Genomic DNA, 27,333 nt, shown 5'->3' on the forward strand with positions numbered 1-27,333 from the left:
AAAATAAAATTATACCTAACAACATGTCATATTGAAAAATGAGGGGAAGGGTGGAACACTGCTCTTTCCCCACACAAAAAGGCTAGAGGTAAAGCTTTATCTTCCAGAACTGAGGGGAGATGCTGGAGTTAAACCATTCTGACCTCCCTATTCAAGAAAACGAGCTGCTGTTGTCGGTTGTCCTGGGCAGTCAGTCAGGTGCCCCTCTCTGTGTTGTGCTTGGCTTGGTGCTGGGCCTGGGAGCAGAATGCCCCGTGCCTGGCAGCAGATCAGGACAGCTGGCCTAAGAAAGAGGGCAGTGATTTCTGCTTGATGGTTCCACATCTACAGTGCACAACAGAAGAGTGCTGTGGGCCTGCTGACGTCAAAGATTCCTTGGTGAGCTCCTGAGGTAATGGCAGCCTCAGACCCCTGCCGTTAGGGGCCAGTGGTGGTCTGCAGAGGAAGGTAGTGGCACCTTAGATGATCTGGTTACTGGTCTGACCAGGGTAGCGTTCAAACCTCCTGTTGGCCTCTTCACTGAAGGCATCCCCTGCAAGGTGAACAGGTGGTTTGGGTAGGAAAACAGACCTATTGTGGGGAAGGGTGGGTGGAAGTGGAGAGACTGGGAGATCCAGAAGTGGGTGGGGAGACCTAGAAACAACCGAGGGAGATGGGAATGAAGGCCTTTCCCTCCCGCCCCCAGGCCTTCTGGCTTCTCTTCCCACCAGGTACCAGTGTGACAGTTGTGCACCCAGATGCGGTGTCCGTCATATTTGCAGTTACATTTCATGGCGTTGTTGGTGAAGTCGCTCTCTGCTACTTCAAAATTGGGGTTGATGACCACCTGTGAGTAGGAGAAAGCCAACAAATGAGCTGCATTCCTCAAATCCAAAGGTGTCTTTAATAAACACTCCTCCCACTCAACAACTGGAAATCTCAGAGCCCCGGCACCTGCAGAATGTAGTTTCCTGGTTTTACATCTGTGATGTCAATCCATTGACAGTCGATGTCATGCCGGTAGAGATCCCAGCAACCCACAGTGATGCCCTGCTCTCCAAAGTTGGCACACTCATACCTCTTGGAGACATCTGAGGAGATGAGCGTATGTCGTGTGAGGCAAGGCTGTGGAGATGAGGATAGTGCAGTCTATTCTAGGCCCCAACTCACCCTCCTGACATTCGGTGTCTTCTAGACAGAAACTAGCTTTGTGGCCCTCAGCCACCTTGGTGCCGTTGGGGGTCAGGATATCGTAGTGAGTGAAGATGTCCATACTGTGATAATGCCTGTGGGGACAAGGGGGTCCCTGTTTCTCTCCCTGCCCCCAGCAGGCTTGCCTCTTCCCCAGTGGTCTTGCCCTTCTACTACTTGACCCTCTCACCCGTGACATTCATGCCACACCCAGGAGTGGCGCCCAGCCTTGGGCCTGAAGTCAGCACGTCCCAGGTTGTGGATCTGGGAGGAGAATCTGAGCAGACGCCGGTGGCCGTAAGGCCAGTTGGCTGAGCGGGCTGAGCTGGCCAGGCAGTTCTCCTCAGCGGCACAGTACAACATGTGCAGAGGCCGGTCCTCGATGTAAGCCGTCTCCTGCACCAGTGCTGAGTGCAACAGCAGATCTGAGGCGGCTGCGCCGAGGAAGGGAGGAGAGTTAGACGTCACTGGTGAGGGGCAGGGACAGGTGGGAGTGCTTCCATCCCCCTCCCCCAGAAAACAGGTGAGACTGCCTTTCCACAGGGAAGGTGTACCCCTCCAGATTGCAGCTCTTCCTGCAAAGAGGTGACCCAGAGCCTCCCCTCCCTGGCTTGCATCCCCCTACACGTCACTCACTTTCAGAACAAATGACTCCAGCAGTAAAACGGCTTCCTGTCCTCCTGCAGGTGACATGGGTGCCATGGTGAGCACATTGGTCCAGGGACAGCTCAGTGCCTGTGCAGCGCACTCCACTCATCACCACCTTTGTTACATTCCCTGAATCCCAGTACCAGGTCTCCTGGGGACATACAGAGATGTTTTTGTGAGGCCACCATCCAGCCTCCCCAGCCAAGGGACTCATTTTGACAGACCTCTGTCCCAAACACCACCTCTGGAGGCAATAGCCTTGGTTCCCTTCTCCTTCCCACTCACCTGCAGGCCGTGGTTGGCATAGCCCAGTCCAAGCTGCCTGCAGGCAACCATGGCCTCCAGGGTTCCCCAGTCATCTCCACAGATGAGGCCCCAGCGGAAGGACCCAGGTCCCCCTATTTGCACCTCGACTCGCCCTTCATGTCGGCTGCGGCCCCCACTGAGTCGGATCTGTAGTGACGCAATGGAAGTGCTGTGGAAGCTTTTGGGGTGGAGTAGTGGGAGTCCACAGTGGGCCTGTGGCTGAATGGTGATTCAGAAGCACTTACAGGGCTAGCAAGTGGTGGCATCAAGGGGGAGCTGCCTGATGATAGGGGCCTGGGGCAGTGGGCAGTAGGGCCATCAGACTGCATCATGACCAGGCAGGACTGGATAGGACATGAGATTCCTGAACCAGGGTGGAAAGAGTGACTGACCTTGGTCTCTACCCCAGTGTAGGGCAGGTTGCATCGGACGCCAGCATCTTGGCTATGGGAGCAGTCTTCAGCTGTGATGTTCTTGTGGGGGCACTTCCAGAGAGAGAGCTCCTGTCCAGAGCATCTAACTTCACTTAAGTGGATGGCACCCATGCCTAAGGTCAGAAGTCAGAGATCGGGAGGTTCTAACTTTACTGTCTGCCCAGGGGCCTCCTTCCTAAGGAATGTACCCCTCCAGGAGTATGTACCTCCTACCTCCCTCTCCCTCCAACCTGTACCCGCCTCACCCTGCCCCATGCGGGCACCGCTCAGAGCCTCTCGAGCACTCCCGAAGCCTAGCTCCCGACACACCACGCTGGCTGCTTGCACGTCCCACTTGCGATCACAGACCGTGCCCCACGTGCCAGCCTTCAGGACTTCTACCCGGCCCTCTCCTGGGTGGGCTCCGCCCTTTAGACGCACTCGGACCTATAGAGGAGAGAGAGGTGCCCAGCAGTGAATGGGGACATCAGCACAGAGACAGTAGACCTGGGAGATCAAGGAGATTCTGGTGGGAGGGAGCAGGTGATCTCAGGTCTGTGGCCCAAACCCTGGAAGGTTCCTCTCTGTCCTCAAAGGTCAGAACTATGCTTAATCAAGGGATGGCCAGGCTACGGGGTTCTTCACCTGGGCGGTGGGGAAGGTCATAGTTTTTCACACACCTCCCCCTGAGGCTTCGACTGTTGCTTCTTCTGGCCACTGGACGCTGCGTAGAGAGGGCTTGGCACACAGCTCACCACCGCAGGTGCCCCCCCCGGGCACCTGGCGGTGTCATTGGCTCGATAGAACTCCAAAGAGCAGAGGGAGAGATGGGCCTCTGTGCCCACGCACGCCACCCCATGCAGACCAAAGGAGTGTTGCTGCCGCTGGGCCAGCAGCCTGGGGGGACAGGAGTGGGAGCAGTAGGGTGAAACGGCGCTCCTGCCTCTTTGCCCGCAGCCCTCCCCCCACGCCATGCCTCCACCATCCCCCAACCTTCCATGACCGCTTTAGTTCTTCTTCTCTTCTCTGCAAAAACACAGAGACAAAGAGACAACGGTAATGGGGAGTTTCCAGGCTGAAAGAGCCCAAACAGGGGGGTCCTTGGGTATGTTCGGCAACAGAAGAACCCTGTGGGAAGGAAGGCTAGTTTTGACTTGCCTGACAGAAAGCTTGTTCTGTGTGCTTTCAGGGAGCTGGCCCTAATGGCCCTAATGGAGGCTGAAGCTGCTGTGCAAAGAGATTAGGAAGCCAGGACTGACCATCTGGAAGAGATAGGCAGGAGGGAGTAGCTAACAGGAAGCCTGAATGGCCAGAGTAAGCAGATCTTTATTATGACTGAAAGAACTAAATGAGTCAGGATGCAAAGAAGTGAGTAAGTCTTGGGTCTACATGGCTTCTTAGAGGCCAGAGGGGCTTCCAGGCCAGAAGATGATGGGCAGTTACAGCGAGAACAGACCAGAGGTGAACACAGGAAAGACGCGAGCTGGTATATATGGGAATGACGATGTACAAATACAAGACAGAGAGAGACCGCAGGACCAGAGAAGGAGGGTGAATATGAACACCAGAAGGGTACGCGTGACCCCAGACCTAAAGCTGAACTGCATGAGTCTTTAATGAGGTAGTCCATGCTTCCCTAGGTTTAAATGTAACAGAAAGAATGTTCCATAGCCACCTGAGCAGGAAAATGGGACTCAATTAGAGACGTTAAAACTTTGAAACACAGCAGAGAGATGCTGGAGAGAATGAGGGGACTTGCTTATCAACACCCACAGAATGGAATGTTGCAGTGAGCCGTGTGATAAGAGAAGAGCCAGAAGAGCCAGTTTGAACCCAGAGAGGGAAGGAACCAATGAGGTCTTGTGTTGGTGGGGTGGGCCTGTGAGGGTGGTCTGGAGGCGAATTACTGCAGTAATGTGCTCTATTACTTGATGTCAGAGGAGGAATATGATGATTTGAAGCCACCGGCTAGGAAGACACAGAGAGAGGGATAAGTTATAGACAAATCAGACAAAGGAAGCCTGGAGACTTTACAGAATACCTTTGGAAGCTCAAGATAAGTGGACTCTGAAGCTCAAAGAGACTCAGTATTCTTTCAAAGTCCTTTCTGGCTGAAAATAAAAGTGAAAGAGGTCATCACTTTAATGTGGGGGTCAGGGAAGGCCAGAGTATGGCCATGTTGTGCAAGACAACCCTAAGCTAGAAGGGCACTATGGGAACACCCCAAATTCCAAGGCATGCTGAAGGCACCAGAGGGAGGAGCTGGGGAGTGAGGGGTGCCTGGGGCCCCTGAGAGACCCTGGAAGGCTGTGAAGAGAGGAGGAGACGGTAGAAAGGGCTGACTTCTCCACAGCTCACCCACTGCTGAAGGAGCTCTCCAGGGGACTTTTCATGCGCGAACTGCCTTCAGAAGCCAAGTGAGACGCAGTCACTGGGACGGGCACCTTTTTGTTCCCTGGGGTTCTGAAGGAGCCCAGGAGGAAAATGATGGAACTGGGAGCCTAACTGTGTTAACTGGGCCAGAGGGCAGGACTGCCATCTGACTCCTGCCCTGGGAAAGGTTCCACAGGGGATCCTGAGTCTCACTTCCAACCCAGTAGCACTTATTCCATTTAACAATTAATCAAATAAAGGTAGGATGGGAACACTGATCCCTCAGGGAAACTTAACTTCTTGGGCGAGAGGCAAGCATGGCATCTGGACAAGAGTGCCAGAGTATCTACTAAAATCTGCTGGGGGAAGATAAGCAAGCATGTGGAACAAGAGGAGTCAATGGGTAAACTTCTATGGAGATTTTTCAAAAATCCTGCGATGAGCATAATTCCTCAGACAAAAAACATAAGGGGGGAAAAAAACAACAACAACCCAACAACAACAACACAACCCCAAACAAAAGGGACAATCTTACTTTACATTTTGGTGAATCATCTGGAAGGTGGCTTATAGCAGTTGCTGCTGCTCCTCGACCTCCTGGTGGAGGCGTCTCTTGGACCCCTTCCTAACCACAGCCCGATGCCCCCGACTCATCACTTGGCACTCCCTCTCCTCTCCACCCAGCCTAAACTTTATTTACCTCTTAATTGGCCCCCTGCCCATTCGGGTTTTGGGTTTGGCTTTAAGCTTGGTGACTGGTCTGAAAAAAGGAGAAAGGAGTTAGTGGCAGTAGTGGTCAGGTGCATTACCCGGGAAAGGCAAAGGTTCTCTCTTCTTTCTGTCTCTAGGAAGGGCCCTTCATGCAGAGCATGGGGAGGGCCAGAGCAAAGGCGGTCCGATTTCCCACATACACTGCTGAATACCGCTTAACTATAGGTTTGGAGTACATGCTGCTCTCTGGATTCAGCAACACTGATGAGAAATCTGGTGATGTCAGGCCAGGTGGTGAGGGGAGAGGAGATAGGAGGAATGGTGGAGGGAGGAGAGAGTGTGGGAATGTAGGTGAACGAAGGGAGGTTAGGAGTTAGTCGGGGAGGAAGCATGCAGGCGGCTGAGGCTGGAGTCCAAGCTATCTGGGGGCAGTATAAAGATGCGGAGGTCTCTACATTATTTCCTCCTTGTGTTTCCTAAATCAAAACTTGCCCATCCCCATGCCTGCCTCCCCTCCCCTCCCTCCTGGAATGGCCATTTTCCAGCCATATCCCTAATTCATCAGCTTGGGCTCTGGGATGGACATGGATAGGCTGCCTTCCATCCATCCACCTCCTGGGGCCACAGGGATGAGCAGGAGGTCCCGGGGCTCTTGCCCCATTACCTTCCAAGGGGTTTGGAGCGTCGGGCCGAGGCTTTGGCCGCTCGCTTCCTCAACTTTCTGTGAGGATAAGACAACAGCAGAGTCAGGAACAGTCTAGAACCAAGTGGGAAAAGTTGGTGGAACAGGGACCAGGGGCAAGATTTCTGTTTTAGCAGTTAGAGGTCTCCTGGTGGCAGGATCTTATAACATTAGATGCCCCCAAGGCTCTACCCTTCACAGCTGTTTGGCCTCAGAAGCACATGAATGAGACAGGTGAGTTGCAATGAAGGACGTGGCCCCAGGGCTGATAAAGACCCTGTACCAGGACCCACAGAAAGTAGGCTAAGGCCGATGGGGAACAGGATTCTTGGATTGATATTAGGGCTGCTCTAAACCTAGCGGGGAGGGCTGGGGGAACAGGTTAAAGTGGAAGGGTGTTAAGATTGCCAGACTGACTAGACAAGGAGAGAGAACTAGCCTGGTCACACCTAGGGAGGCTGTGTATTTTTTTCCTGGATGGGCTCCGGCTTCTGGCGTATCCAGGCCTGAGGCCAGTGAACGAGGACCAAGGAACAAGGCTGGACAGCAAGGGACATTAACTGGGTCTGACTGGGGAGCACGAGGCCAGGATGCTTAGGATGACAGCATCCTTCCTGTCTAAATTAAATCCCATATGCTTTAGTCATTCACAAACAGCTCATCTCCCAAACTTACTTCTAGGGAATTAAGGTCTAAAACCTTATTTCTTCTTAATTGACCTAAATATTTGACCTATTTTACTCAAGAGGTTATCTTAAGTCTGATGAATGGAAACTAGGTCTATTTCTCCTCTCATTCTCCCTTTGATTTCAAAGACTTTCATTTTGCCCACTCTTTGTCCTGTCCAACTATATATAGATGAACGCAGGTCTTGTCTGTCTGTCCTTACAAAATTTATGGAATTCCCCATTATCCTCTTAGTTATCGTGTCCTTGAACATGTTCCTGTTCTGCTGTTTCTCTTGAGTTATACTTGGATGTGGTATATTACATGCAGATGTGCTAGGATTTTAATATATGGATTTAAACAAGGCTGAATCTGCTTGGTATTTCCTACCTTGGCTTCTTCCTGAGGATGATCTTTGCCAAAACATCCAATACATCCAACATTCCTAACAAAGAGTCTACAATAAGGCTTGGGTCCCTTTCCTGAGACACTACTAAGAGTTTAGAACCTTTCATCAGATAAGCATAGTGTAAAATGTCTTCTCCAAATGTCTTTTTTTCAAACATGTCTGAAATGAAATATATCTGGCACTTTCACCAGTAACCAAGAGAAACCATGTAACAGTACTCAGAAAAATGCAGTATTATCTAGAAATTGAGAAGTACTTCTTCTCTAGTTATTTAAGGACTTTATAAGGTCTTTATAATTATATGGTATATATAATTATTAATATATATCAGGCAACCATAGGTTACATTGAGGCCCTGGCACTTATTTAGGACCAGTGCTGAATCTGTCTCTCTTTTCTAAAGCCACCACCCCTAACTGTTTCTGAATTTCTTTCTCTAGGATCCTTTCTCTCTCAATTGAGAAGTTGCAAATAACCTTTCCTCAACTGAATCCTTTTAAACATATTCAAATCTCTCTCTCTCTCTCTCTCTCTCTCTCACACACACACACTCCACCCCACATTTCTTCTTAGTAGAAAAACTTTTCAGTAGTGTCAACACTCATCATCTTTCCCACTCACTCCTTAATCCACTCCTTTCTGTCTTTCCCTACCCATCACTCTGTGATAATAAATCTAGAATTTTTTTTTTTGTCTCACATACCACTGACTCTTGGTAGCATCTGACACTGCTGTTCTCTCTCCCTCCTTAGCTGTCACAACACTATTAGCTTTATTTGAGTCCTAATTCTGGATGCTCTTTCTCGGTCTTTGCAGGCTCCTCCTCTATATAGTCATTTACTTTTTTGGAGCTTTAAGGCCTTCTTCTCACTTCACATCCTCTCTTGATATGTTCTCATTTACATCTAACCTTGTATATCCCATTGCCTTCTTGATGTTCCTACTTAGATATCTCAAAATTATCTAAAATTTAATGTGGGTCCAATTCTTTTAGCAAAATCTATGCCAGAAACTTAGGAATCAACCTTGACATCTCTCTCTTCTTCGGCTCCCAAAGTCCATCCATAACCAAGTCCTGTCAGTGTTCCTTCCTGAATGACTTTCTAATGCATTTGCTCTTGCTCTTCTCTAAACCATTCTCAAAATGCAGTCAAAGTGGTGTCGGGAGCCACAAACTTGATCACGTCCTCTCACAGCCCTCCTCTTTAAAAAACTTCAATCACTTTCCATTACTTTTATCATAAAGATTCAAATCATTACCATAGCCTACAAGGTCTTCTATGATCTGGTGCCAAATTAACTCTCTTATCACCTCTGTAGTCTCAGCACCTTGCACAGTGCTTGGCAAATAGTGGGAGTTCAATAAATATCTGTCAATGAATATATCTGAATATGAACAAGAATATCTGAAATGAACTAGAAGAGTGCCTTCTTAAATAGCACTTAAGCTCTTAGAACCTCAATTTCTTTGCCTGCAAAAAGGCATTAAATGGTTCAGTTATCTGTACATTCTTTTCCTCTTCTAAAATTCTACAACTTTCACATGTCCTAGGGTAGAAGTACCAAATCGAGTTGAAAAATGATAAACACATCACATTCTGATTTTCTTATTCTCTAAATCTTACCAACTTCCTCTAAAAGCTAGCAGATGCATCTTCCTTCTCCAAGGAAGGCAGAGTTATTTATAACGATCCTGCCTAGCCTTTATAATTGCATTACCTATGAGGAGTCTCCCTCTGTCTGACTTGACCTGTGAAGGAATATCTACATCAAATTCTCATCACAGAATCTCCCAGGACCACTGTAATCTCTTTCCCTACTAAGAATGAACTCTGTACTTAATATAGATCTCCTTTTCCAGCCTTCATACTCCAGACTCAGTAAGAGATTCCAATATGTACAAATATATTCCTGATTTCTGAAATTTTCTTGAGTCTGTGCATACTTGGGGACAATTCCTGGGCCTCAAAATTCCCAGGGATGGCCCATAGCTAAAGCTAGTTCATATTAACTTGAAGCCCAGAGATGCCGGGCACCATCCTTCTCTTAAGCAGTTTCAGAATCATTTTAATTATCTCTTCTTTTATTTTCTGTATTCTATCAGTCATCCTACATCTATTTATTTCTTTCTCTTTGTTGTCATCCTCCTAATCAGCTTAATTTTATAATTCCTAATTAATCTTACTGCATCTAGAACCTCCTCTTCCAATTCACTACTATCAGACAAACTTTAAAAAAACTGGCCTTATTTTTATCACTGTCTCATACAAGTACTTTTATTTTTTAATTTTTCATAGGATAAAGATAAAACTCTCCAATCTGGCATTAAAAGTGTTCCATTTCCTAGCCTTACTTTATCCATTTTTCTTCCACTGTTTCTCAGTATACATCTTCTCTCTTGCTTCCCTGGTGGTTCAGCAGTAAAGAATCTGTCTACAGTGCAGAAGACATGGGTTCAGTCTCTGGGTTGGGAAGATCCCCTGGAGAAAGAAATGGCAACCCACTCCAATATCCTTGGCTGGGAAATCCCATGGACAGAGGAGCCTGACAGGCTACAGTCCACGGGGTCACAAAAGAGTTGGACATGACTTAGTGACTAAACAACAATCTTCTACTCTAATCAACTGTCTTTCAAAAGTTCCTATTCATTTTCATCTCTGTTGGGGTCAACAATGACATCCAAGTCACTAACTTGCATTCATTTCTCAGTCCTCATGTTCTTGGAAGCATCAGCAGTAGTGCCTCAGTTGACCCCTCTCTCTCTTCCTTGAAGCACTTTATCTGGCTTCCAGGCCTCCACACTCCCCTGGTTTTCCTTCTGCCTCACCTCCCTGTTTGCATTTTGCCTTATCTTCCTCACCTCATAATGTTTAAACTCCCTAGAGTTCAGTCCCTGCGCCTCCTTTTCTCTATTTACACTCCCTCCCTTGGTGATGTTGCCCAGTTTCAGGGCTTTAAATACTTGCATTCAGCTGAACTCTAGAGTCATATGCCCAATAGCCTCACCATTTCAGTGTCTAAAGCACCTCAAATTTAACTGGTCTAAAAACAAGTCCCTAATATACAATCTCCACTCTCCCATCCCCACAGAAAACATGCCCCACTCACTGTCTTCTTTATCAAATGAGGCCAACTCCATATCTAGCTCAGGCCAAAAACCTTGGAATGATCCCTAATTCCTCTCATTCTCTCATACCACAATGAATCCATCAGCAAATCCTGTTGGCTTTATCTTCAACACAGAATTTGATCACTTTTTCACCACTTTCACTGGTCACATCACCTCTCACTTTCTTTAGTTGGCTTTCAGGAGACAATAACTGCCTAACTAGTCTCCCTGCCTCCTTGACTGTACACATTCCTTACAGTCTATTCTTAACAAAACGGCCCAAATAATACGCAAAAAGTGGAAGACATGTCACCCCTCTGCTCAAAACCTCATCTCACAGAGTACAAATTAAAGTCTCTCAAATGGCCTTACATGATCTGGCTCCTCATTCTTTCCTTATCTCCTCCTAAATTACATCTCCTGTCATTTTCTGCCTTATTCCCTTAGCTCCAGCCCCAGTGGCCTCCTGGAGTATGACAAGAATTCCCCCTAACTCCTCACCCTGATATTTTCTCACTTATGATGGCTTTTCCTGGAGATGCTCATCAAGATTTTTGCAGAGATTGTGCCCTTTAAATATTTTCTCAAATGATGCCTCCTCTGACGTATTTTAAAACTGCAATTCCAGTCCCACTTCCTAACATTTTCCCTGCTTTATTTTTACCTATTACACTCTTTGCCATCCTTACATTTTGTAATTTTACTTTTTCCCTGATTCTTCCCTAGTTCATGAGATCAAGGATTTTTGCTGTTGTTGTTGTTCACTGTTGAATTCCTTGTGTCTAACAGTCCCTGGCACACAATAGGCACTCAATAAATGTTTATTCTCTATACCTTTGTTCACGCTACCCTCTTCATCTGAAATGCCTGCTATTTAAGTCGCACTAATCTTTCAGAACCTGGAGTTTGAATTTGGGAAGGTAAAGAACAAACACAGGGAAATACAGGCCCAAGGTAGATAGCAGCAGCGGAGCACAGCACACAGTTGTTTTAAACTGTGTATGAGTCGCTATACCAGAAAAAGGGTATTCCTTGGGGCCTAAAGAACTTTCAGATGTGTCTCAGAGCCAAGGCAAAAAAAAATTTCAGCAAGTGTGGAAAAGGCTGGAGGCTGGATAATGTACTGACTTTCAAAAAGGAGGAAAAGGATTCCTCAATTTACAGATAATTTATGTTCTAGAATAGTCATTAAGTAGAAAGTTTGTGAGCATTGAGGAAAAAATATGGTGACCTTAGAAATCTAAAAGGATTTCAGTAAAAGTCAGCTCAATCAAACCACCATGATTTCCTTTAAGATTATGAAAATTGCAGAATGGCTGTGAACATAGTATATCTGGATTTTAGCAAAAGACTAATAAAATCTCCTATAATTTCATTATAGATAAGATGATGAAATGTTGGCTGTATCACTGTAGTGTTCAGTTTGTCTCAACTGTTGAAAAAACATCTCACAATTAATGATTAAAGGTTGATGTAAATCTGGAGGATTCATAAGAGGAGTTAGACTTCGGTCTTAAAGATTTCAACACATTTAACAGTCACTTTGATGAAGTCAGGAGGGATAGGTATCATGTCTATTGAACAGAGGGGGCAGGGAGGGATGACAAGTGCAAAATAATGTCAAGATTCAAGATGATCTCCTGGGATCATTATGGTTTTTAAATGATGTATCAAACGAGATCATGTATCAAACATTTCATAGGGTAAACTCAACAGATTTAGGTTCAAATAAGCTGCTCTATCAGTATCAAGGAGGAGGGAAGACTTAATTTAGGTGATTACAAGGTCAATATGAGCAGTGGGATGCTGCCTCAACGGAAAGGCAGTGCAAAATCTAGATGCTTTCACTAAAAAGAGCTTTTATGGTGTACCCTGCTCCGATCAGCCCTACATCTTAAGTAGCGTGCCCAGTAGGTCACCCAGATGTTAAGAGCTCTTCCTGCAAAACTGGTCTAAGGAAGAGCTGAAGAAAATGATCCTTTTAATTACAAAGAGATCTCCAAATTTAAAACGGCCAAATTAGATGCTGCAGGGAAGCGAGACGCAGTAAGCAAAGAGCCGGTCCCGAGTGTGATACATTCCCCGGAAGCCGGCGCGTACACCAGGGCTCCAGTGCAGGTGGAGAGGGCCGGCCTCCAAGGCTGAAGGATGTTCTGGAAAACTAGCTTAGCAGTCCTGAGTGCTCTCGCGCTCACAGACGCCTAGAGGGCCGCCGGGACCCAGAGAAGGGCCCCGGCCTCTTCCGGCGCCCTCCAGCCTTCGGGGATTGGCGGCCAGGATGGGACCGCCGCCCCGCGGGCGCCCCCGGCCTGTCGCAGTCAGACTCACGGCGTCTGGCCCCGCCCGGGTGCTGCCTCGGCGGGGCGTGGTCGCCAGCCCCACCCCGCGACTCGGACCCGCCGGCTCCCGGGGCGCTGGGCGTGGCCCCGCGAGGCCCAGCTCTAGCCCCGGGGCGCGGAGACGCCACCTGTCGACCGGCGGCCCCGACGCCACCGCCGCCGCTCGCCCCGCCCCGGCTCTGGCCACTGGGGCCAGAGCTTCGCTGGTCCCCGCAGCAGATCCGCCTCGGGGACCGCTTCGTGGGCCAAGATTTCTCTCTCAATTCTAGTTTCACAGAGGCCTCCACATTTTCCCCGGCTCCCCAGGTGAACCAACCCCTTCAGAGGTCCCTCAACACCACTCCTTAACAAGCACCCCTCAACTCCACACTGCTGCACCGGCGCCCACGTCCCTTCACCTGTAGAAGGCCACGTTGACCCGCTTTTCGCTCGGGAAGCCCAGCATCCCGCAGATCACGTGGCTGTTGTGCGCACTCCAGCCTTTGTCACACACTTGCGACCAGCCATCCGGAAGCCTGACTTCGACCAGTCCCTCAGTCACGGGCAGGGGCCGTCTGCCCCTTCCAACGGCTGGCCGAAGCCGCACCTCCTCCACTTGCAGGTGATGCTCTACCTGGGGATGGGACCACAAGCAGAGGAAGGCATCCCAGGGGTCCCTTTCCCATGTCTGGCCACTTAAGAAACCCTGATTGAGTGTACTGGCTGTGAACCCAATGGCGAGATGGGGCTGAGATGCACGCTCTGTGAGGTGCAGCCACCAGAGTGTAAGGACTTGCTGGGCTCTGAGAAATGACTAAGGGTCCAGAAGAAGCTGGGGAAGGAGCATCTAACTCTGCTTGGAGCCTGAGGGAACTCTTCACAGAGTGGCACTGAAGAAGTAGGAAAAAGTAAGAGTGAAAGGTTCCCTCAGGAATATCTGAGCTGAGAGAGAGCACAGGTGCCCTGGGGACCAGGGATGAAGTTGGAGAGATTCATGCCAGGCTTAGTAACTTGACTGCTAATGCTAAAATAAACCTGGACTATGCAGTGCCTCAGAGCTCTATCATTTTGCCCACTCCCCCAGTCTCCCACTAACCCCAACTATCCCATTGGGCTCATGGGATCCCCTACATTCTCGTATCTCCACTCATAACCACCCCACAGCCCTTTCTGTCTTGCTGTTCTGGGTGGTATGTATGCATGTGTGTGTGTGTGATTATGAACTACAGACCTCAATGACATTGGAATCTGAGAAGCCAGGGAGGCGCTCGTCCTTGCAGATGACCCCAGCGTCCTCATCGTGGGTACAGTCACTGTTCCCCCAACCCCGGGAGGCACATTCAGTCACACTCCGCTCAGTCCCACGGCAGCTCAGGTTGTCCAGCCAAATGCGGCCTGTGTGGGAGGGGAGATAAGGGGATAGAGAGGCTTGGAGAGGTAGCATGGGGATGTTGGTGAGAGTGAGCATGGAAGCCTCACACCTGATAATGGGTAGGGAAGCGACAGGGGACCCTGGAAAGGCATAGGAAAGGGAGTATAGGACTGATGGAGGGTTGCTAGTGTTCTGGGGATACCCCAAAATTTGGTAGGGTGAATACAAAGACCCAAGAGTCGACTCTGAAGTTCTGATCAGCCCTTACCCATTCAATGACAGCTGCCTAGTGTGCGTGAGGCACTCTGCCAAGGTATGTACATACGTGATCATTCTTAGAACAGAGCTGCCAGAAGATATCATCACCATTTTGTATAAAGAAATTGAAGTTCAGGGAAGTGAAGTAGCTTGCCTAGGACCATCCAGCCAATGCATGAGGGCTTAGGGATTCGAGCCATTTGTGAGACTTGGAAATGTAAGATCCTTTCACCTTAGCCTTACATTCTCCCATGTGACGGCTCTGTGCTGCCATGATGCCCCATGTTCTTCTCTTGACCTGGGCCAAACTGAAATGAGTATCGCTGACTTTCTCTCAGAACTGGTGGCCCCTCAAAGGGCCACGTGCAGGGAACCCTCGTGCATATCCGGACAGGACTTACCCAGCTTCTGCTGGGATACCTATCTCTTGCACCATTAGGCTGTTGGAACTATCACAAACTATTGAGATTCTTTTATTACTTTCCTCCACTCCAGGTCTGATTCAGTCCTTTGATGCCACCCAGAAAAATCCCTCAGTCAAATGACTGTCTTCAAGTTTGAATTCAACCATCATGTAATTATTATCCAAAGCTTTTTCATTTCATATCAAATATCCCTGGTTTATTCAGCTATTCCTCCTTGAAATGTGGCTTCCAATCTTTTACATCTGGTAGCTCTCCTCTGAAAGTACTTCTATTTCCAGGAACCTAAGTTCCCTATTCAGGGATTAAACCTGTGCCCTCGGGAGTGAAAGCGCCAAGCCCTAACTACTAAACCACCAGGAAATGCCCAGTACTTCCATTTTCTATTGTCTCTTTGAAAATGTGGCATCTAAAGTGATACTTTATTCCAGATGTGGTCTAACCAGTGGGAATGGGGGGTTAACTGCAGATTGCGCCAGCTCCACCAATCCCACTGTGAGTTTATACAATGCAAGTGCCCCCAGGTCTCAGAATTGCTCCTAAGCCCCTACTAACCACATCCTGAAGTTTCTACTCATCTTTGGAAGCCCAGCTTGTCGGTTTCAGCTCTAAATTACAATCTGATCTTGTTGGCTGCAGTATCTGCGATCACTTCTGTCTCTGGGACATCCAGACGTCAGTTACCTGCTCTCAGCTTCCCATGAAACCAGCTGTTCTTTAATCATATAGGGCTTCTCTGTGTCAGGGCTGTCTTTGCATGGGGCTTTGTAGAATCATACTTTTGCAGAAGAAAGTAACTTACAGACCATCTAGTCATTTTGCACATGGAGGCATCTGAGGCTCAGAGAAGGCATCGATCAGCCTAAGTTCACGCGGCTTTATGTTGGTTGGTTTCCCCTCCACGGGTGTACTTGACACTGGCTGTTCTTGGTGTTCTGTGTCCCTGGGGCGGTTCCCTCCCCTACATTTAGGCTGTACTGTGGCAGTACCTAGGCTGTGCCTGAAGCATTGCTCACCTGTTCCAGGGCCATATTTGGCACTGTGGGTCCAGCCTGTGGCCTCTGTGAAGCCCAGCTCCCGGCATAGGACATGAGCAGCCTGCAGCGTGAAGTCATCATCGCAGATGGTGCCCCATTCACCAGCCCGCTGTATCTCCACGCGGCCCTCGAATGGCTTCCTGGGGAAACCAGCCAGCCGAAACCGCAGCCCCTGGCTCCCGGCCCTCTTCTCAGGTGCCGTGGATGGGGTTGGAGATCCCAGGCACGAACTGCACAGCAGGCACAGCAGCAGCCCCCACAGGCTCCACTGCCAAACACTGACAGGTCCCATGGCAGGGAAGGCCTGGGTGCCCCAGAGAGAGAGAAGCTGAAATTGAGAAGCCCAGGTCTCAGAGAGAGGTCATGAGAGGAGAAGAGACACCGGCTAAGACCAGAGACAGAGGGCCAGTGTGACAGAAAGGGAGGGACCCAGGGACTGAGAGAGACAGAAAGAAATCCATCCTAAATAAGAAGAGAAATGCAGAGTAACAGAGGCACAGACTGAGACGCCCAGACTGGGGAGGGGGGAGGGGGGAAGAGAGAGAGAGAGAGGGAGAGAGAGAGAGAGAGAGAAAGAGAGAGAGAGAGAGAGAGAGAGAGAAGCCTCTCCCTCCCTCTGTAAAGAATAAACGCTCACTATTAGTTGTTATGTCTCATAATGTCCTTTCCCTGGTTCTGCTATCATCACCTCTATCCCGACTCACGGGTCAAGGACACCCAGTGATCAAAAGACAGAGATTAGAGACCGAGATCAGAGGCCCATCAAGATAGATAGGTTGAGACTGAGCAAGAGACACAGAGAGGGAGACCCAGACAGACAGGATGTGAGAGGGAAGGAAACTGTGGGAATAAAAGGGGACCAAACAGACAGTAGAGAGAGAGTGTTGAAAATGGACAGAAGGGGGTCAGGAGAGAGTCTGGCACACAGAATTGGGGAGCAACTGAGAAAGGCAGGCAATGAGTAAGGAGGAGTTCAGTTCAGTTCAGTCGCTCAGTCTTTGCGATCCCAGACTGCAGCATGCCAGGCTTCCCTATCCATCACCAACTCCCGGAGCTTGCTGAAACTCTATAATTGCCTTGAGAACCCCACGAACCTCATGAAAAGGCAAAAAGGAGGAGAGGGGCTGACAAAAACCAAGGAGCAGAGGCAGGAGGGACCCAGATGATCCTGTTCAGCCAGTCAGAGAGAGGACAGATAGTTCCTGATTGTGGAAAGAGGCAGGCAAGAAGGGGCTTAGGGCACCCTCAGATCTCAGGTCCCCTATATGGCAGTCAGGCTGAGAGTCCTTTCTGGGCAGATTCCAGGTAGAAAAGGCAGAGAACCAGAATGCGTTGGAGAACTTGGTACACATCCTGCATGCCCTGCAGGGTCAAGGGGCCCAGAAGGGCCAGGCCTCAAGGTGGGGGTGGGGTGGGGTGGGGTTGTCCAAGCCTCCTGCCAACACAGCCATCTCTTTCCCGGGGCAACAGGAGGCAAGAGCACTAGTCGGCTTCTCAGCTAAGGCCTTCCCTCTGCCGGGAGAACAGCTCCTTTACAGCGAGCTCCCCCTACCCCCCCACCCCCACCCCCCTACCCCATGCTTCCCCCAACTCAGACAAACAACACAACAGGGAAGCTTTGTTTGGGGACATTTTGGCTTGGGGACCTAGGGAGAGGGCCTCACAGAGGAGCCCCTAGCCTTCGGGCACTTCGGATGCCCCATTTGGAACACCCTGTAGCCCCCACTCCCCAATATCTGCTTCCTTTCTCTACTCTTCTTGTGTCTTCTTTGACTATACAACCCTCAGTAGCTTGGCTTTCCTTTGATTCTATCCTACATCACTCCTTTTCCCAGGTCCCTCCATCATCCTCTCCATCTACAACTCTCCTTCCCACCGGGAGCGTGACTCCCCCTACCTTTGGCTGAACGGGGACCCTAGCGGCTGGGAGAAGAGTCTTGATCCTGTAGATCAATCCTAGGACTTCCAAAAAAAAGTACTTGGGAGACTGCCCCTCTTTCTCCCCCGCCCCCCCTCTTCGTTCCTCCCACGTCCCCTTGAGCCCTCCCACATTCCGCCTTCTCCCAGGATCCCTCCCAGGCCAGTTCCCTCCTCTTCTCCCCTCCTCCTTGGAGCTGGCCGCTGTCGCCGCGCAATCTCCCTCCCGCCCCCCTCCTCGCCCCTCCCAGCCTGTTTAATAAAGCTCTCTTTTCCCGCGGGTTGGGTGCCGGGCAGCTGCGGTCAGAGAGCTGGACACACGGGAGGCCATGGGGCCGCAGACTATCTCGGGCAGCGCCCCATGCGACCACTCGGCTCCGAGCTTCGGGAAGTCTTCAGTCCCCAGCCCCAGCCCTTCCCCCACGTCCCCGGCTCTGCGGATCGTAAATAGCCAAATTCCCGCGGAGCAGGGGTCGAGTCAGGTCCGGGGAACTGAAGCCTCGAAGGCCCAGAAAGTCCCTCCAATGCCCCAGGGTGCCTGTAGGCATTTTCTAGATGATGTCACGGCCTTCACTCTGATGTCACGTTGGGCATCTGACGTTGTACGCAGCCCCCAAGCCTAAGAGCCAGAGTCCTCTGACCGAAGTTACGAGGTTTCTCTCGGTGAAGCCACTAGTGCGAGACCTAGGGCTGGGAATGGGGGTCTGGAGGTGGTACCCCTTCCCCTTCCTCTGGCCCATCTCCTTCCTCCCCTTTCTGGGTTCGCGGAGGCCGGGGAGGGATGGGAACGCCTCCCGCGAGCCCCGCCCCGCCCCGCCCCGCCTCCGGGCCGCCGGGCCAGGAAGCGCGGAAGGAACCGCCGGGGGCCATGGACGGGGCCGTGATGGAAGGGCCGCTGTTTTTGCAGAGTCAGCGTTTCGGGGCCAAGGTAGTGTGGGCAGGGGTTGCCGAACCCCATCCGAGCTAGAGGTGGGCGACTGAGCCCAAACGGAGGGAGGGGGCGCGCGGCGAGTAGGGGAGCGGCGCCGGGACCCGGAGAGCCCTGTGACGTTCCCGCTAAAATGCTTTGCACGTTCTTCGGAGAAGCGTCCGCTGGCCTCCGGGTATGCCTCTCTAGCCCTGGGGAGACAGAGCGGCATCCTCCTGGAGAAACTTCGCCAGCGATCGGGAGACCTTAGTGTTGAAATCGGCCCGCGCGGGTCTTTTCTTCCCCCGTCGGGGCCGGGCAGCCGGTGCTTGTCCGCTCCCTCCCCAGCGTCTCTCGGCTCTTTCCCCAGAGATGGAGGAAGACCTGGGCGGTTCTCTACCCGGCCAGTCCCCACGGTGTCGCGCGGCTCGAGTTCTTTGACCACAAGGGGTCGAGCTCTGGAGGTGGCCGAGGGAGCTCGCGCCGCCTGGACTGCAAGGTGATCCGTCTGGCAGAATGTGTGAGCGTGGCCCCCGTGGCGGTGGAGAGCCCCCCTGAGCCTGGCGCCGCAGCTTTTCGCCTGGACACCGCACAGCGATCCCACTTGCTGGCTGCCGACGCGCCGTCCAGTGCAGCCTGGGTGCAAACGCTGTGCCAAAACGCCTTTCCGGTGAGGGGCCCGGGGCTGCACTGGGCCCAGGAGGCGAGGCAGGGTGGGAGCAGTTACAGCGGCAGAGGAACTGGGCTGGCTCAGACCCTGGGAATCGCGGTGAGGGAATCACAGCCTCCTTCATACTCCTTCTCTTTACCCCAGAAAGGCAGCTGGGCCCTGGCACCTGCCGAGAACCCACCCAAGCTTTCTGCCCTGGAGATGCTGGAGAACTCGCTGTATAGCCCCTCCTGGGAAGGTAGATGGCCTGAAAAGCCCCAGCAGGGATGGGGTGGAAAGAAAGTGTCCTAGGAGGGGAAGTAGGAAGCTCCTCAGAGCTGGCTTGAGAGAGAGAGAGAGAGAGAGAGAGTGTGTGTGTGTGTGTGTGAGAGAGAGAGAGTGTGTGTGTGTGTGTGTTTGTGTACAATTTGCTCCCTTCCCTACCCGAGTCCTGGCCAGGTCCCAGTCTAATTGTATATTCCTTCCAGGATCCCAGTTCTGGGTAACGGTGCAGAAGACTGAGGCCGCTGAGCGCTGTGGCCTGCATGGCTCCTATGTGCTGAGAGTGGAGGCGGAGAGGCTGACTCTTCTGGCCATGGGGGCCCAGAGGCGGATATTGGAGCCACTCTTCTCCTGGCCCTACACTCTGTTGCGTCGCTATGGCCGTGACAAGGTAGAGTGCTGTCAAGACAGGACTGGCTGACTGGGTTGGACACCTGTGGGAGGAGGGGTGGACAGGAAGGTGGGAGACTGCACTCAAGATAACTCTTTCTTGCCTAGACCATGACCAACCTCCCTTTCCAGTGGTCTCTTCTTTGTAGGTCCCCTAACTAGTTCTAGCCCTGTGACTCACCTCCTCTGATGGCTCCTGGTAACGTGTTTCCCTCTACATCCTCTTCAGGTCATGTTCTCTTTTGAGGCTGGCCGCCGCTGTCCCTCCGGCCCTGGAACCTTCACCTTCCAGACGGCACAGGGAAATGACATCTTTCAGGCAGTCGAGACTGCTATCCACCGACAGAAGACTCAGGGAAAGGCTGGCCAGGGGGATGTGCTCAGAGCTGATTCCCATGAAGGAGAAGTGGCAGACGGGAAGTTGGCTTCCTCCTCGGCCCCTCTGGAGCTCCCAGGCAGCCCTCCAGCCCTGTATGCTGAACCCTTAGACTCCCTGCGCATTCCTCCAGGCCCTTCCCAAGATTCCCTGTACTCAGACCCCTTGGACAGCACCCCTGCTCGGGCAGGGGAGGGGACACAGTTAAAGAAAGCTCTCTACTGGGACTTGTGTGAGCATGTGCAGCAAAAGCTGATAAAGGCCAAGTTGACAGACCCTAAAGAAGACCCCATTTATGATGAACCTGAGGGCCTGGCCCCAGCCGCTCTCCGGGGCCTTTATGATCTGCCTCAGGAGCCCAAGGATGCATGGTGGTGCCAGGCTCGGGTGAAGGAGGAGGGCTATGAGCTCCCCTACAACCCTGCCACGGATGACTATGCTGTGCCACCCCCTCGGAGCACAAAGCCCTTCCCAGCTCCCAAGCCCCAGGGCCTGGCCTTATCTGAATCTGGTGCTGCAGCTGGCGGTGGCAGCCAAGGCCGTAGCTCAGACACTGCCCTGTACAGCCAGGTCCAGAAAAGCGGGGCCTCAGGGAGCTGGGACTGTGGGCTCTCTGGAGCAGTGACTGACAGCACTGGGGCCAAGTCAGAGGGTTCCACGTGAGACCTGGGTGAAGCTGAGGCTGCTGACAGGAGGACCATGGGGAAGGAGCATGGGATCAAAGAAACCTGTTAGAACCAGCAGGAACCAGAGGGGCCTGTGTGCAGAGACCAGGGTACAAGGGGAGTCAAGGGAAGGACGATCTGTCCCAAGAAGTCATGGAAGTGGGACAGAGTCATAAAGGGGCTCAGGGATGGGATCTGGGGGAGGCCAGCACCTCCAAGCCATCCCCACCAAAGGAAGGGATAGCTGCTGGAGCACAACTATAGAAAAGGGTATTTGGTCAGAGGAGGTGTGGTTTGAGAGGCTCGTATGCACGTAAAGGGGACGCTGAGTTGTGTCAGGATCCCTCCCCCTTCATTGTTCTTTACCATGTATATATATATATATATATATATATATATATATATATATATATATATATATTTTTTTTTTTTTTTTTGGCGGGGGTAAGTTTTATTCTCATTAAAGTCAGTTTGGATTTAAGAGGTCTGTGTCTGTGAACAGTCATAAAAGGGACAGAGAGGCAAGATGTGCTGGGCAGACATTAGGAGAACCAGAAAGGTGTTGGGGGCCACTGAAGGAGGAAAAGGCCCCAGGGAGGGGGTGACCATTCAGAGTCTGAAAGGTCCAGTTAGGCCCACCTGGGGTGGGTGGGGCCCTGGGCATAACGTCGGTAACCCTCAGTTTCCCCTGTTGCCCTTAGGTAAAATGGGAAAGCTTAATTATAGGCACAATCTCACAGGGTTGTTTGTATGGAAGGAGCTAAATTTCTCAAGTACTTAATTGATTTGAAGTGCAGAATAAACATTTTACAAAAGGTAGTTTTTCTGTGGATGGACAAGGCTGCTGGGAGGGTGTGAGGAAAGGGGAACAGGGAGGGAATAGGCCTTTTTCATACCACCCTCTCCCCTGTTCTCAGCTCTAGGATGCCCCCCTCCCCTTGTCTCTCTTTCTCGCTCTGTCTCTCTCACACACAAACACAGTTTGCATGTAGCTAGCAAGCACCAGCCACTTTTCTGTTTGAAGGCTGATGGGACTTGCAATGTGATGGGAGGGGCACAGGCTTTGAAATGAAGCTTAGATTTCACTCCTACTTGTTTTTCATGAGCTTGGAAAACCTCATCCTTCTCTCCTGAGGTCCAGTTTCCTGAAGGTGACCTGACATCATCCACCTGCTTACACAGAACTACAAGGAGAAATTTGGGTCTGGGAATACTCCTAACAACGGTGGAGACCTACTGGGTATTTATTCTTCATTTGTGTTAACAGTATCAAATGATCCAAAAAAAAAAAAAGTCCCTTCTTGGAGAAAGAAGAGGGTCAGAAGTGTCTCCTCATAGCCTGAGGAGTGGGGTGCTGAAAGCACTGGAGGCGAGGAGGGGAAGGCTCTGTTTCCCAGTCACCTGGAGCTCGCAGAGGGTCAGGTGGACAGAAGGCAAGTCGGCCACAGAAAGCCACTGTGGGACAGATCTGGAACCTTGGCGCGGATGTGCTTTAGCAGGGCAGTCGGGCTATGGTGCTAGTGACTTAGGGCCCTGAGGGATACTCCTCCTCTGCCTCTTCTTCCTCCTTCTCTTCCATAGGAGGCTGGAAGAAGACTTCTGAGGAAGCTTTGCTGGCTGCTGGCATCTTGGGGGCTCTGCCAGGGGCTGGAGTCATATGCAGAGGGGCCACTGTAGCTCGCACTCGATTTATTTGCAAAGGCTCAGCCTGCAGAGAAAGCAAGAAGAGCTCTCTGTGAAGACTAGACAAGTCCTGATTTCCTATTCCATTCCCTGCTGGGTCTCCAGTCCTAACTCCTTGGGTCCCATGAGTGACAGCCTCAAGGCCCAGAGCAGCGGAGTCCCCGTGGCTCTAGCCTCCACAATGCCTGTCTCCTGGCTGAGTGTCCTCCTCTGTTTGCTTGCCTACCAGCTAACTTATGGTGGGTTTTATTCCCACCTCTAGACTGTCTGTAGTTTGGAAACCTCTTTCTCTTGTAACTTCAGATAAAACAAAAGCTTTTTCCTACAGGCTTTGTTACTGAGAAACAAGGAAAAGATTTATAAGAACACAAAAGGAAGCCCATATACTATAGAACATGGATTTCATTAAAATAAATCCTCCCCCCACCCCAATTCCTCTTCTCTCTTGAACTCTTGTCACTGGAGCCGTGTCTCTAAGCTTCTAACCTTGGTCAGCCTCCCTTTCCTCATCTGTAAAATGAGCATAACACTTACCTTGTAGGGATGCTGTGAGGATTAAATCAGAAAAATATATGTGAGAGTACACGTCATAAAACCTGGCAAATAACTGTTGCTTCGTAAATACTAATTTCCCTTCCCTTGGGCATTTCTTATCCCACCTTCTTTCAACAGAGGCTGCGGTTGTGGTTCCAGTGCAGCCAGTTTGCTTAGTGGGACAGTGATCTGTTAAATGACTACTGAATTTCCCAAACACCTCAATTAAGATAACTAAATATTTATGTAAATGCGCAAGCAAAAAAAGTCCCAGTACTGCGTAAGGGTTGTAATTTTCTTTGTCTAGGGCAAAAGGCTTCTCTTCCCATTGGTCTTCCCATTGGTTGTTCCAGAGGAGATCAGGGAGGGTCTCCCTTGGATGGGGGACAGGGGAAGAGGACTTCGGCATTCTGGGCATAACGGGGAAGGAGGGAAGTACCTTTCTTACAGCCCGGCTCTTCGAGCTTGGGTGGAACCGGCCATGAGGGTTGGCAAAGGTGCTGCTCAGGTGTGAGTACAGGTGGCTCCAGACTTGCAAGGGGTTGTAGGTGGATTCTAGTTCAAGGTCATCAAGCATGCTCTGAAGAAGAGAGAGGAGGCGCCTCACTGGGAAATGCGAGGTCACAGAACCCAAGATGTCAGGCAGAGACCTGAGCGTGAGAAGCTGAGGAGGTGTGATGGCCCCGGGCTTCACTGAAGGGTGTGAGAGAGATGCGTGTCCTCCTGGGTGTTCGGGCCCCCAGGTCTGAGCGCTTGTGAAGTGTCAGGCAGGGGTTCAAGAAGTAGCAGCAACCGAATGGTGAGGGACACGGAGCATTCTGGCCCCAAGAACCATGTCACAGGATTCTGAGGGGCCAGAGTGCCATGAAGGTTACAAGGGAGCCAGTGTGTGAGGCTGTGAGGGAGGGGGTGTCGGGGGCTGAGGCGCTCAGCCTGCAAAGCAAGCACACGGTGTTCTCGGCCTGTGAGGCGAGCATACCGGAGGATATGCGAGCAGAGCATTCCTGAGCAGTCAGGTTTTCCGGCCACAGCATCCTGTGCCAGGAAACAACTGGCCCTGAAGTGAGACGCTGAGTGAGCCACGGCCACTCGTGCCCACCTCTCTCGCATCCCTGTGGCTGCCAAGCCAAGAGCACAATCCCAGGCTCTGTCCTCTCAGCACCTAAGCCAGGAATCCAGCAGCAGGGGTGTGGTTCCAGTTCTCTGCGCAGTGAGCCCCCCTCCCACCCTCAGCTGGCGGGGCTGGCAGAGGAAGTCCAGAATCCAAATCCAAGATGAGAGGAGGGGAAGGAGAAAAGTGGCCTTTAGAGCTGTTCCCTCCTTGGCATCATAGTCTCATTTTAAAGCTCTTCATATTCTCAGCGCCTATATTGGCTGCCCTTTCCTCTTTCTCTCAGAGATAGAGGCATATAAACACAGGCACACACACATGCATTCAGAGGTTGCAGAGAAGGACCCATGAGAACACACCATCACGCAGATGCGTGCTTTCTTCCGTCTTGCCTCAGTTCCTTGCCTTCTCTGTTCCTCTTACCATACTCTTGGAACCACTTCTCCCTCTGCTCCCGGGTCCTTTCCTTCTGGGGCTGATTCGTTTCCCTCATCCCTTTCTTGAACTCCATTCTCCTCTCTCCCCTCTATCCGATGAGACCTGGGTTCACTTGCCTCCACAGCCTTAAGGCTGTCAGCAGGCATGTCCTCAGGTAGCAGGGGGAAAGGGCTGGGCAGCATCAGTTCCCGAGTGGCCACTGCCTTCACCAGCAGAGTGGGAGAGTGGGATGGCAGGATCACGTAGAAGGTGCTAGCGGGCTCTCTCAGTTTGTGTTCTCGGTTCAGGGGCTCTCCCTTGGCCAATAGCAGCCATTCTCTTTTCTGAAACAAAGACATACAAAAATGTAGGCTCATCTTCAGTCTCTGACATGTTTGGAAGGTTAGTCCCAATTGCTGGCCTGTTTACTCTCCCTCCCCTCAGCTAGTTCTAGACACTTTAAAGCAGTGCCATAATTTTGTACGGCACAGAACTCTGAGGAGGTCTGGTAAGCCAGGCAGGTGGTAGGTGCCTGCAGAAGTTCATGGTTTCTTAACATTTTGCTTGTTATCTGGAGATGCACCGTGTTCCTGAAGAACAGATCCAAAATGTCTGGAAAGTACCTGATGCTTCTCAAGTCCCTCAAATTGGATAGAAATGATATAGAACTCACGGTATATGTGTGCATGGGGAGAATTTGCCCTGGTCCAAGGACATGGACTTTTTAAGACTGGAAGGGATGTTTGCTGGAAGGGATATTAGGAAATTGCAGGGTACTCCATTTCAGTTGGCTCAAGTAAAAAGTGAGGGCTTATTACTAGACTCTCAGTTCTTTTTTTTTTTTTTTAAAGTATTTATTTATTTATTTGACTGTGCCAGGTCTAGTTGCAGCATGCAGGATCTTAGATTTTGGAGCAGCATGCAGGCTTTTTAGTTGCAGCATGTGGGACTAGTTCCCTGATCAGGGATTGAACCTGGGCCCTCTGCGTTGGGAGTGTGGAGTCTTAGCCACTGGACCACCAGGGAAATCCTTCAACTTCTGATCTGGCTCAGGGTTTAGATTATTATCATTACTTTAATCTTTTTTTTTTTTCATGCTGGTTCATGTATTTATTTGTAGATTAGTTTATTTATTAAGAATTTGTTGAATGCCCATTATGTCCCAAGCACTAGGCATGGGTATATAGAAATTCATTAGACATGTTCCTTGTCTCCTTAGAGCTTATAATATAGTAAGCAGGTTTGTAAACTAATGTTTGTCCAAGATTTAGGATGACCAACTGTTTTAGTTTGTCCATCTTTAGCACTGAAAGTCCTGTATCCCAGAAGACACTTCAGTACTGGGCAAAGTGGAGCAGTTGGTTACCTTTCTAAGACTCCTTGGAGAATAAAATATCTTGCCACTGTGGCAAGTCTCTGGGGGCTAAAACTATGGCAGTGTGACATTTCTTACACCTCAGGCTTATAAGACAAATTCACAACTGTTATATCCTGGGATTACAGGGTGCTTTAAAATTTCTGGACTAATTTACAGAGAGATTGACAGAGGCTCTGGAAGAAGACAGGCAAATATACCCTTATTAGAATGGTAAAGATATTAATTTATCTGCATTTCCCAGGAACATTCTGAGAAAGTAAGAGGTAGGGAAATTGAACTTTAAGGCTCCTATTTTGTCTCTGAATTTCTAACCTTTTCCTGGACAGTGATTATTTGAAGTCCTGGAACCAAGCTTGAACATGTTACCCAGGTCATGGGGTGACTTGTTCCTATAGGCATTGTACCTGTGATGAAAATATTTAACTGACAAACCAGGTATCTGAGGTTGAGAAAAGGCAGTGGCATGGGGATGTCTCAGAAGACCTTTGGGGTCCTCAAAGTGAACAGTGCTTAATGACTGGGTTGCTATTGTTCAGTCACTAAGTCATGTCTGACTCTTTGCGACCCTGTGGACTGCAGCATGCCAGGTTCCTCTCTCCTCTACTGTCTCCTGGAGTTGGCTCAAATTCACGTCCATTTAGTTGGTGATGCTATCTAACCATCTCTTCCTCTGCCACCCCCTTCTCCTTTGGCCTTCAGTCTTTCCCAGCATCAGGGACTTTTCCAGTGAGTCGGCTTTTCCCATCAGATGGCCAAGTATTGGAGCTTCAGCTTCAGCAACAGTCCTTCTGATGAATATTCAGGACTGATCTCCTTGGAGTCCAAGGGACTCTCAACAGTCTTCTCCAGCACCACCATTCAAAAGCATCAATTCTCCGGTGCTCAGCCGGAGAATTCTTTATGGACCAACTCTCACATCTGTATATGACAAATGAAAAAACCAGAGCTTTGACTATACAGACCTTTGTTGGAGAAGTGATTTCTCTCCTTTTTAAGATGCTGTCTAGGTTTGTCATCGCTTTCCTTCCAAGGAGCAAGCCTCTTTTAATTTCACAGCTGAAGTCACCATCCACAGTAATTTTGGAGCCCAAGAAAAGAAAATCTGCCACTGCTTTCACTTTTTCCCCTTC

At 50.4% G+C, this 27,333-nt stretch overlaps 3 protein-coding genes across 5 annotated transcripts in view; 1 reads left to right on the forward strand and 2 right to left on the reverse strand.

Moving 5' to 3' along the window:
- Positions 1–3: 3 nt before the first annotated feature.
- Positions 4–16,186, reverse strand: LOXL3 (lysyl oxidase like 3). 2 transcript variants are annotated; one of them, XM_068978242.1, is made up of 13 exons: positions 15,874–16,186; positions 14,037–14,200; positions 13,225–13,439; positions 3,218–3,434; positions 2,804–2,984; positions 2,517–2,671; positions 2,104–2,271; positions 1,807–1,969; positions 1,361–1,604; positions 1,150–1,265; positions 934–1,070; positions 715–826; positions 4–532 (listed from the first exon to the last, which is right to left on the reverse strand). In XM_068978242.1, exons 1-13 carry the CDS (start codon positions 16,184–16,186, stop codon positions 459–461), a joined length of 2,259 nt encoding a protein of 752 aa, XP_068834343.1. In that variant the 3' UTR covers positions 4–458. The 2 variants fall into 2 exon arrangements, with proteins under 2 accessions (XP_068834343.1, XP_068834353.1); XM_068978252.1 differs by lacking the exons at positions 3,218–3,434; positions 13,225–13,439.
- A 2,471-nt stretch (positions 16,187–18,657) lies between these two features.
- On the forward strand, positions 18,658–21,387 carry DOK1 (docking protein 1). 2 transcript variants are annotated; one of them, XM_068978154.1, is made up of 5 exons: positions 18,658–18,739; positions 19,089–19,388; positions 19,533–19,626; positions 19,856–20,040; positions 20,269–21,387. In XM_068978154.1, exons 1-5 carry the CDS (start codon positions 18,680–18,682, stop codon positions 21,076–21,078), a joined length of 1,449 nt encoding a protein of 482 aa, XP_068834255.1. In that variant the 5' UTR covers positions 18,658–18,679; the 3' UTR covers positions 21,079–21,387. The 2 variants fall into 2 exon arrangements, with proteins under 2 accessions (XP_068834255.1, XP_068834263.1); XM_068978162.1 differs by lacking the exon at positions 19,856–20,040 and having other exon boundaries at positions 20,269–20,285.
- A 1,218-nt stretch (positions 21,388–22,605) lies between these two features.
- M1AP (meiosis 1 associated protein) overlaps positions 22,606–27,333 on the reverse strand; it is a 75,725-nt gene continuing 70,997 nt past the window's right edge. The window contains exons 7-9 of the mRNA XM_068967289.1: positions 24,963–25,169; positions 23,737–23,877; positions 22,606–22,788 (exon numbers count right to left, since the gene is read on the reverse strand). Of these exons, the coding sequence (XP_068823390.1) occupies positions 22,606–22,788; positions 23,737–23,877; positions 24,963–25,169 (531 nt within the window). The remainder of the gene's footprint in view (positions 22,789–23,736; positions 23,878–24,962; positions 25,170–27,333) is intronic.

Source organism: Capricornis sumatraensis, chromosome 1 (assembly GCF_032405125.1).
Source record: "Capricornis sumatraensis isolate serow.1 chromosome 1, serow.2, whole genome shotgun sequence".
NCBI classification, from domain to species: domain Eukaryota; kingdom Metazoa; phylum Chordata; class Mammalia; order Artiodactyla; family Bovidae; genus Capricornis; species Capricornis sumatraensis.